The sequence below is a fragment of the Teleopsis dalmanni genome, chromosome X, assembly GCF_002237135.1.
Source record: "Teleopsis dalmanni isolate 2A chromosome X, ASM223713v2, whole genome shotgun sequence".
In the NCBI taxonomy this organism is placed as follows: Eukaryota; Metazoa; Arthropoda; class Insecta; order Diptera; family Diopsidae; genus Teleopsis; species Teleopsis dalmanni.
This window is the reverse complement of record NC_051848.1, coordinates 23035706-23047510: the sequence shown is the minus strand read 5'-3', so window position 1 is coordinate 23047510 and position 11805 is coordinate 23035706. Positions and strand designations below refer to the sequence as shown.

At 31.4% G+C, this 11805-nt stretch overlaps 1 protein-coding gene across 1 annotated transcript; it reads left to right on the top strand.

Moving 5' to 3' along the window:
• The first annotated feature begins 1900 nt into the window (after positions 1-1900).
• LOC119689165 (lysosomal aspartic protease-like) lies at positions 1901-3267 on the top strand. Its single transcript, XM_038103930.1, has 2 exons — positions 1901-1968; positions 2040-3267. Exon 2 carries the CDS (start codon positions 2044-2046, stop codon positions 3172-3174), a length of 1131 nt encoding a protein of 376 aa, XP_037959858.1. The 5' UTR covers positions 1901-1968; positions 2040-2043; the 3' UTR covers positions 3175-3267.
• Positions 3268-11805: the final 8538 nt, after the last annotated feature.

Sequence of the window (11805 nt, the reverse complement as noted above, 5' to 3'; positions counted from 1 at the left end):
ATAATTACACGTCTTATAATGATTATTACTTAATATTTTCTTTATAACATCATCAAATATACATTTAGTTTTTATTGATTAGATTTATTTTTTGTATTAGGAATTAATACTACAGAGAAAATCAAGATCATATTTAGAATAGTGAAAACTATATTCTAAATAATATTTCCACTTAAAAGCCACCAATCTTGGGTATCAATTTTAACTAAAATCAAATTTTATTTTTATCATTATTTGGAGCAAATTATTCAATGATACGAAATTGGTCGGATACACTTTTTTAAGAAATAAAAATTGGCTAAAGATTTGTGTTCGCTTAAAGGAGTTCTCCCTGTTTCAAAATATACATATGTCATACATTTAATCATAACAAAATGTTTAACTATCAATGTTACTATCAAATTGCTGTGCAAGAACTTAATAGAGGATATAGAAATATTACAAGATGATCTAGACCACTGGAATAGCTTCTTGAACGCAACTAATGTTAACTTTAGCTTTAGAATGAAGCTTTAAATCCAATTCCGAAGCACAGCGTAATATGCTGCAATATAGGCTCAAATTCAAAATTCGCCGTCTAAAAGATCAATTAATATCTTCCTCAACACTTTCACTAACAGTAGAAGTGTATGCAACCGAGCTTCGGTTTCGATTATGTTATAGAAGGTTACAGTTAGGTTCAGAAAGCACGTGCTGACAGTTGTCAGCTCTTCCATACGGAGGTATATATTGTTCATTGTGATGCCCTCAAAAATTATGCCGGGAGAGGCGAGTTGCTAACCACCTTTATTATCCTTGTTAAAACATTTGGTTTTCCAGATGAAGTTGAGGAGTTCCGATAAGTTTAATTTCCTTATCTCTACCATGAACAGTGAAAAAGTGATCCACAAGACATTGAAATCGCCTTGTCTGCAATTCTGGACAGAGAAACAGGAAGTGGTTGATAGATTCTACCTTCTCTTCATCATGACAACTCCTGCATAATCCACTTGTTCGAACTCGCCACCATTGGAGCATAGACGCAACTTCATGATTCGCTTTTAACTAATTATTTTATAGAAGATCTACGTATATAAAAACCATTAAAATAATTACCATCCATATAACACTATATGTAGTGTACCATTTAAGCATGAAATAAATAATAAAATAAAATAATAAATGTTATTTGTGGTAATCACACATATTAACATCACTCAACCCAAATCTGAAATTTGACATTTTATAAACATATGTTTAGTATGATTGTATAGACAAAGATTTAAAAATAAAACTATTAGATTTTATAAAAAAGGGTGACTATTAAAGATTAACTTTCACGACATATATTGTATATATTGTATATATGTACTTTTCTACTCATGTATGCTTTCTATATTGAACGTATTCGAATTGAAGAGCTACTTTAGTTGTCGTCCGATAAGAATTTTATCGATAAGTTCACTAACACAATATCTTTACTGAGCTGTTAGCGAAGTCCCAACATCTGTGTCAAGCAAAACAAATTCCAAATATCTCAAGCTTTTGTTTTGTTTTCAAAAAGTTTATAAATATTGCAAATCTTTTTCTGGCGCACACTTCACTTCGATTTAATTTGAAGAACTAAATCAAATCGAATCCAATCAGTGCGATTAACTTATTGGCTTTTTATTTTGATTGATTTCAGAGTATGTACGGGTACAGCTAAATATGCACACACATAGATACTATATCTACTTTTGAGTGTTAGGTTTATTAAGTACAATTCCGATCAAAAGATTAACCCACTTAATATTAGGCAAAGCACTTCAAACAGTTTTGAGACAAAAACCGGCGAATTTGTGAGATAAGTTAACCGAAATCAGAATTCGCGTTAAGATAATGAAGTATGGGAAGTGATGTTTGCACGTCGGGTGACTATAAATTAGAGCAAGAGCATAGCAGCTAATAGTAATTGTGTCCGGACCGCCGACGCAAAAAGTAAACAAGGTTGGTATTCAACTTGAAAAACCCTCGCCTATTGAACTTTATAAAACATATTTATTTTCTTACTTTTACAGAAAAATGTTTAAATTTGTGGTTTTTCTCGCTATTGTAGCAGTTGTTACTGCTGACCTGGCTCGTATGCCAGTTTACAAACATGAAAACTTCAAGAAGACCTCCAAGCACATCCGTGCTGAACTGATTAACTTGCGCACCAAATACAATTTAGGCAAGCCACAATCCGGTGTCTTGGAGGAAATGTACAACTCCATGAACATGAATTATTATGGCAAGATCACAATTGGCACACCACCACAAGATTTTCTTGTTCTGTTCGATTCTGGTTCCTCCAATTTATGGGTTCCTTCTAGCCATTGCTGGTTCTGGGATGTCGTTTGCAAGAAGCACAATCAATACAATCACGATGACTCCAGCACTTACGTTGCAAACGGTGAATCCATCAGCATTTCTTATGGCTCTGGAAGCATGGGTGGTTTCCTCTCCACAGACACCGTCTCCGTTGCCGGTTTGGATATTAAATCACAAACATTTGCTGAAGCTATGAGCGAGGCATCAAACTTCATGGATTCTAACTTTGATGGTCTCTTCGGTATGGCTTACCAATCACTTGCTAACGATGATGTTGTGCCACCTTTCTACAATATGTGGTCACAAGGTTTGGTTGATTCTGATGTGTTTTCATTCTATTTGGCTCGCGATGGAACTGCAACTGAAGGCGGTGAATTGATTTTCGGTGGTTCTGACGCAACTAAATATGTCGGCGATTTAACCTATGTACCAGTCTCAAGTGAAGGCTATTGGCAATTCGAAGTCACTTCCGCCACCGTTAATAAGGAAAGCCTTTGCGACAACTGCCAAGCTATTGCTGATACCGGTACCAGTCTTATTGTCGCCCCATATGATGCCTATCTATCTGTGAACGCTGAGATCGGTGCTGTTGAAAATGATGATGGCAACTATGTTGTTGACTGTGATTCCGTCGATACCTTGCCAGATGTTTCATTCGTTATTGGTGGCACCACCTTCACTTTGGATTCTAGTGCATACATTGTTAATGTTGATGATAGCTGCATGTCTGCCTTCACCTACTTGGGCACAGACTTCTGGATTTTGGGTGATGTCTTCATTGGCAAATACTACACTGAATTTGATTTAGGCAACAACCGTGTTGGTTTCGCACCAGTCGCTTAATTTTTCATAACGTTACACCCTTCGATATTAAACCTCTAAACCAATAAGAAAAATAAGTAAAATGAATAAATATTAACAATAATCTTCAACATATATTGTGTTTAGATAAAAGAATGATTTATGTTGAGTGTAATTTTTTCCTTTTTTTATTTATAATCTCTTAGTATGAAAGTACTTTAAAAAATCTTTTCTATTGCATCGCATATAAATGGGGCAAACAACTGGACATTAAATTCGGTTAACATAGGAAGAAAGAATGGAATTGTCAAAAGTTTTGATATCAAATAAAATTAGACACAGGTTTGAGTTTTGAGGAACATCAACAGAGATGGGATAATATGGGACTGCATGAACCGACTTTAACTCTAAGTGAACTGTAAATGAAAACTTGGTGCATAACAATACAAAGTTGGACGGAAAATCCAAAACTCAAAATTTGTGATTAAAACCCTTGATCTAAATAATATCAAAAACAAATTTTCAAAATCAAAACTAATAGCTACATGTTTTAATTGCCTTAATTCTGCAATAAATATAAAAATAATAATGATATAAATACATCAACATCGCCCATTGAGTACATCGCCCATATTTACACTTTTCTGAGTTATCTGTACTAATCAGCTTGAAACATCTTAAAAACTTTCGCCATCAATGACATACTTATTGCTTGTGTCAACTTGCAAATTCAATAAAGTGTATTTTAGTCTCAAAATATATGAGGACAAATATATATAATGACCAAAATATTAAAACAAATAACATGTGTATCAAGAAAACTATCACATAACGTTGTTATATATCTATGAAAACTTTCAGAATTTCTTTTAGAACCAAAATGAGCGATTGTAATGAGCGATTGTAAAATAGAGATTTTTCCGAAATTATTGAAACTACTGTGCTTCTATTCCTTAGATTAGAATGCTGTTCTTCATTCAGAAGGGTTACAGTTCGCTACGTTCTGTGCAGTCTGCCTATCACGTGTATAATTAAATAAAACGAGATTGATATAATATTTATCAAAGACCACAACATGTTTTTAGTATTACGTTCTTGATTATACGGTCTTTACAAAAAATTTTTATATATTTATACGGTCTTTATTGTTTGCGTCGCTGGTTGGTGACCTGATTGACGATAAACATTATAAAGCTCACAGACAAAGCCCGTATTGTTATAGAGACCGTACCATTATTTTACTATCGTATATTATTATTATTTTCATCATATTATATATATTATCGCCTTAGATCTGCATATAGCGAATATTTTGCAAGGCATTTGCATAAATCTTGCTCCGTTAAAATAAGAATGTAGCTAAGTTATTTTAGTAATATAAAATCTACCAGCTTCTTTTTCCTTCTTCTTGATCGCCTTGATTCTTCTTCTTGAGTTAGTGCTATTACGGACTTTTACTCTACAATAGCTGAGGGGCTTATCTCTACCCCACACTAGGCTTTAACTAGGCTAAGAAATCATATCATTTATTTATCTTTTAGTTGATGACGGACCTTAAATCAGCATATCTTCCTGAGAGTCCAGAAGTGGACTTGAGGATTGTTAGGGCGGGGTTAATTAGCGTATCAACTTTAGTGAATAATTTTAGAGCTCTGTCTCTGATATATTTTTTCACTGAGTCAATCCGAAGATCTCTATATATGTCTGTTGATCTAATATACCATGGAATCTTTTTCCTAAAACAATGTTATGTATTAATATCACAAATTTCCAAGATATACTACCACACAACCCACAAGATAATTTTATAAATACTTTACTATTTCTGGTATACGAAAAAAAACTTATAAACACCGTCCAATATTGTGTTAATAAGCAGTTTTTAATATATGTTATCATCACACAATGCTAACCTGACAGTGCTATACATAGCTTGAGGCTGAATGTAGACTGAAGGAGAGGATTATCATGACTTTACCTGACAAGCAAACAGCACTTAAAGCCCTGCTTAACTTTAGCAGTCGTTACAGTCGTTTCGGCAGACACAATGATTTAACCATTTAGTGGGTTGAATACTCGGTTGTAATGTAGTATCTTGTGGACCTGAATTTGGCTTGCTTAAAAGTATTGTAAAACAAAATATTTAAGTTTGTATTCTATTTAAATAAAATAATAATTAACAAAATCAAATTACCTAAAATTAACTAAAAGAATACAGGTTTTCTTGTGACTCTGTGTCACAAGGCCTATAAAGTACTAATTGATGTGAATGCTGGTCGCACAACTTGTGCCAAATACCGCTTTTGTCTAGGCTTCGCTGACAACAGTTTATGTTCGCTTTATTCGGACAGGGCTTTTGTCCTGCCCTGTTAAGATCAAGACTTAAAAGTCTCAAGTCTGACATTGAACATAACTCAAATGTCAGCTGGTTCTTATCTCTTTCAAAATTTCTCCGTTTTCTTAAAACGAGCTGAAAAGTTTTGTAAAATATTGGCACAAAATTCACAGTATAATAAACTATCATGGATTGAGTGCTGTATATCACTCCCAAAATATGATTTCTGTAGGTTAAAGTTATGTCGAAACATCGAAAGATTTATACGGTATTTTTCGATGTTTTCCACCAATTCGGGTGAACAAAATCTCAGATTAAAGAGAATTGATTCTCATTGTATGTATGAGATTCAACGCAATGTGAACGATTTAAAAATGAGTTAATAAATGAGCTAAGTGAGTCGCCACTGGTCAACAGCCGTATAACCTATCCTAATCTAATCTAATAAATGTATTAAATTTATTATTTACCAAAAATAAAATATTGAATATTATAACAATATACAAAATATAAAATAAATAAATAATTATGAAAAGTAACTACGGTAAAAACATGAAATTATTTACTTAAAAGTATTAATGATTGCTGTTTTATTTGTAAGTTCACTTACAAGTGAATAGCGGGGTTTATCTTATCTCGTAATAGGAGGACTTAGAAATTATTGAAGAAACAAAAAGTGTTGTAATAATGCAAAAATAAATAAATCACTTATTTATCCATATATACATACGTACACACATATGTTTAGATATAGTTTTAAAATGTTATTTAACTATTTACTTTAACAATAAACGATAATATATTTTTAAAAATAAACTAGCAATCAATAACAATTATACGATGAGGAGATTAGTTCATATTAATCGCATAAACCCATTGAAAATGTGTTGAGAAATCAATTCCGTTTATTTTTCAATGTTGAATGACAAAGTTAATGATGTACTCATAATAGTTCTTATAGAAGTCTTATTAGGTTTATGTCTAGCGGATGCACTAAGTCCACCTATTAGGTTTGTACAATTCGAAATGACAATAGAAATTAAAGAAAAGTTGAATATAAGTTAAATCAAGAAATAAAAAATATATAAATATCGTGATAGATTATCAATTGGAGATGGAATAACACTAGTTAAAGAACTGAAGTAGTGTTCCATAACACACAAAAAATAATTCTAGGTTTAAAACTTCTTATATTCTAACTATTCTAATTAGGTCTGATTATGCGATTGTTTATTCTATAGTCTGTTAAACCAATCACATCATAAAATGAGTGTTAGAATGTTTAAATAAAATGCTTTTACTTACTTACTTAATTGGAATTTCAAGATGTGAGTCATCCGTGACCGGTTCGTGTAGCCTCCGCCAGCTAGTCCGATCAGTGACTGGTTGTCGCCAGTTGGTAGTACCGAGCGCTCCCAAATCGTTTGTCACCAGACTCTTACACCGAAGGTGCGGACGTTCTATACCACTTTTTCCACTTGTGGGTACCGAAGTAAATGACCAAGCCACTGAAACCGATAAATTTTTATGCACTTATGTCAATGTCGCCGTATAGCTCACATAGCTCATCGTTTAATCGAACTCGATACTAGTTGCTAACGCATGAGAAAACATAAATCTTACGAACGGATATACATATTTATTCTCTCCATCGCTTAAGAGTATATAAATAATAAAAAAACAATCATACAAATTTTTAAATTACTTTATAGACAACTATATTAAATAGTCTATACATTTTTATGTGAAACTGTTCGCCTAATAACTTCTGTTATTATAATATTAATTAAGAAGAATTATTAAATAAATAAATTTAAGTAACTAAGAATGTTTCTTTTCATTTGAAGAAAAGATCTGTGATGTCTTACGATACTCGTAGAGCAAAAATGCTTAACTACTAATTCAGATGTTTTGTATAGTAGTGGTACGAGTACTATAATGAACTATTCAAACCAATCGGTGGTGCCACTATACTTCGTGACATAAGGGAACTGTTACATCATTGGAACGTACATGTTATATGAATGATAAATGATAAGATTCCAAATGTAATTTTATCACCAGAATTAGTTGGAACAAGTGGATATATCTCTTTTCTTAGATCTAAAGAGATAAGAAATTGCTAAATTAAGTGTTAGCAGATATAATAAATATCGTAGCGAAAAGGTTGGATAGTTTTTATACGACAAGCTAAAGACAACATCATCATAGGTCGTCAAAATTGGTTGAAAGAATAAAAACTAAAATATATAAATATTTATAAACTCATGAACTTTAAACTTATAAACTTTCCAACAGACGACAAAATCGCACTAACTGTAAAATTTATATATAAATATTAATATACATAAAGCCGAACAGCATATTCAACGCAAAACCGATGACAACCAGGCACAGAGGTAGGCCAAGAACAAGATGGCATGAGAACGTGTATAGTGATATAAGAACGATTGGAGTACTGAACTGGAAGAAAGTAGCAGAAGATAGGGACAGATGGAGTCAGATCGTGAGGGAGGCCAAGGCTCATATTGGACTGTAGTGCCAAATTAGAAGAAGATTAATATATATAAATGTTCAAAACCTACCCTTCAACTGAAAGAGATTTGAAACTAAAAAGGCAAGACAATGGGCATTGGAAGCCATTGCTACTTTTAATTCTAGATACATAGTAGATAACCATCTGACAGGGTATCTAAGGCAGGTTAGCTTTGACTGTAAGAGGCGGTCGTGTTGTCATACCACAATTATGTGAATTTAAGTTAGCTAACTGTTTAAAATTTAATAATGACATGATAATGACATTCTTGATCGGGAAAGTAACCTATGGCTTTTACAAAATGAGCAATGTTTTTATTCCGCAAATTGGAGATAAAGACCAACATTTAAGAAGGTTCGAGCCTATTGTACATATATGTGATAAAATCTATACTTACAAAAAAAATGTGAGAGCCTTTCTCTGATCCACAACCACGACAATACTTATTAAAAAGAACATTTATTCGACAATAAATATACAATACATCAATTTGAATGAGATAACTGTGGATATTCGTCAAAAAAGTTTTTGCTTTTATGAAAAATGTGTTTTTCGTTCTATTCTCGTAAGTGCAATAGCTAATTTCCAGCCAGCAAGGATAGGCTTATTATACTATAGATATACACCACATACCATTAATAACTTTAATACAGTTTTTTATTTAGCAATCATTCCAGATAAGTAGCTATGAAAGAATAGCCATAAAATAATAAAATAAAATAAAATTTAATAAAAGAATTATTTGCGACATTCAAAAATGTTATCAAACAAAAAATTCTAATTAATAAACTATTGACCTACAACTTTACAAAAAGAAAAACTGATGATAGCAATAATATAAATTAATAAATAAAAAAATATTATTTCCTCAAAAAAACCCAATATTAGTAATTTTATAAAAATAAATCTAACGAAAAAATTTATTCTTGAAAACAAATTCTTAACCGAAATGATTGATTAAAATTTAATTAGAAAGTAAATTATTGAAATATTTTAAATATTATAATCACTGGCTGGCTTATTACCTATAGGAAAGATAGGTGTGCTTTATTAGTTATTTTGCTAGCTATGAATGGTCTGAATGGTCTTTATGTCTGCAATGTCGATGGCTTTTTATCGCAAATTTCCTTGACTTTATTTTTTCCAGTTAAAAAATAACACTAACTTTCTGTAATTAATAACTAGACGTGCACAACACAAATTATAGATCTATAAATTATAGATCTATAAATAAAACTATAATAAAATTGAAGAAACTAAATTATAAAAAGTAGTTCTGAAAATTTCGTGTGATATAAATATGCAATAAATTCACCAAAAAAGTGTGCTTCCAGGTTCCCGGACCGCATAGGACATACCTCCGTAGGTATTGCCAGGAAAAACGACGTCCTACTCGTACAGCTACAGCTGTCATAAGTCAAGCTATAGCAACGTGCTTAATTAAACTTTTGCTTTGAGCCAAGCTAAATCTTTGCGAGTTACCTCAGGTTAGTTCCGATTAAAACCCCACCAGCTCTAATCTATTCCTTATTCTCACATCGTATACCTATCTAATCCATATTCTCACTTATGTATGCGTATTTTATTATTTCTTTTATATCGTTCTCATTCCCCTTCTTATTTCTTATTATTCCTTATTCCCATATCATCTACCTATCTAATCCATATTCTAACCCTTGTGTTCGTATTTTATAATTTCTTTAGGTTTTCTGCTATATAGTGTACCGCTGAGACACGAAATCGCGTATTTGATAACTTAATCGCAAAGTACCACCGTATTATTTTCCACGAAACCTTGACTGAATTGTTTTAGTTTTTGTGCCATTCAACAAGATACTAAGCAGCAGTTAGTCATGCTTAAAACTAGTACATAATTTTTTTTATACAGTACTTTAAACAAAACCACATTATCTAAAATATATCATATATATGATAATGAACCTTACTTCCATATGATATATTCTGAAACCAAAACAAAAAAAGATTTTAGAAATAAAAGCTAGAATGTAGAATAAATACTAGTTTCAAAATAAGCTTCATATCTGTTAAACGGCATGTAGGAAAAGTGGTTTGAGAAACTGATGCCTCTTTGAAATAAATATAAGATCTATTATTATGCATATCTGTACTCGTTCATAATATATCAAGACTGTTTAGTAAGACATTTTTTTTTATTGTTCAAATTAACTGAAACTAATCCCCAACAAGCCCAAACTAAGTTTCTGGCAACAGAACTATCATAACTGTTTGGATAAAATCTAAATCGAAACTTGATTTCTTTAAAACCTGCAACGATACAAAAACATAATGTTTCAGAATGAAACAAAAGTAACAGTTAATCGACAAATAAAACTTTTTGTTCCCTTACTAATCCCCTTTTCTTTTTTGTAGATATTTATATATAATATTACTTGCTTCTGGATAATGCCATTATTTATACCAAGTTAGTATTCAAGGGTCTTTAATATACTATAAGTATGACAGTTCAAGATAATGCTCATATCCACATGTATATATTGTATGTATATTACATCGTCTATATAAGTAGATATAAATATATGAATTACTTTGTTAGCTGCGAAGCCATGGGCCGATATTAAGAGTAGCAGATATAGCACACATTCAACCAGTGTAAGCTTTATGAAACTAACAATCTAATTTGATTTTATCGTAGATTATTAAGATTTCCTAACAATACAAGTTTTTTTTAATATATTTAGATATATTAAGATATTAAAAATTATGTATTTATATTATAGAATATATTTCTATTATTATAATATCATAATATCACATTTCATATTTTATATATATATGTATATATATATATATGTATATGTATATATATTATATTTCAATATATATGTAATATATAGTTTCTATTAATATCACATAATTGTGCGATCACGTACATTTAACATTAGCAATTTCCAGTATGTAAATGCAGTTTTCTCTTCGCTCATCACACGGGAACAATTTGTTCGGAGATGGAAATTTTTGAGTGAATTTGATTTGCAATTGTGTACTTTAAACAAAAGCCATTTTCGGTTAGGGAACCCACTTTCATTCTCCTTCGCACCTTAATTCTTCGTATGCAAATACTTTCATTCTCCTTCGCACCTTAATTCTTCGTATGCAAATACTTTGTTCACAAACTCAATTTTTTCATGATCGTAAGAACATTTTTCGCTTTGCTCTTCGCATGCGAAAACATTATTCACTAACGAAAAAGCTTGAAGTGTATTTGTTTTGTGATTCGTGGGCGTACTTTTCCCTTCACACTCATGCCCATGCCCATCATAAAAATATATAAATAATGTAAACTCTTTTAGATTTTAGTAATTAAAGACTTATAGTAAAATAATCGTAGCGGATATGTCAAATTGACATTAAAATGTACAAAACATAACGTCTTATCTAATAAAATTGCTTCGCTATTATCATTACCTTCTGTATACTCTGACGTATAACGCGCAATGTCCTTAAGTATGTCAAGCAGTTGTTAATGACATTAAATTTTTTAGCAGATCTCTCAAAACTAAAAACCCAAAAACTGATTAACGATCACATTCAATTTCGTAGTAAAATCAAATAAAATATTCCTCATGAATGTCAGTACTGATTGCTAGATTATGGAGTAATCGATCGCACTTGTTAAGCTGCTCGAAATCGTCAGTATCAAAAGCGTTTGGAGTTGATAACGCTTAAATGTCCAAAATAAAGAGAAATTTCGATAAAAGTTTGTAAACAAAATAAAATCACAATTATTCATAATGATTAACAACAACAACAATAAATAAAA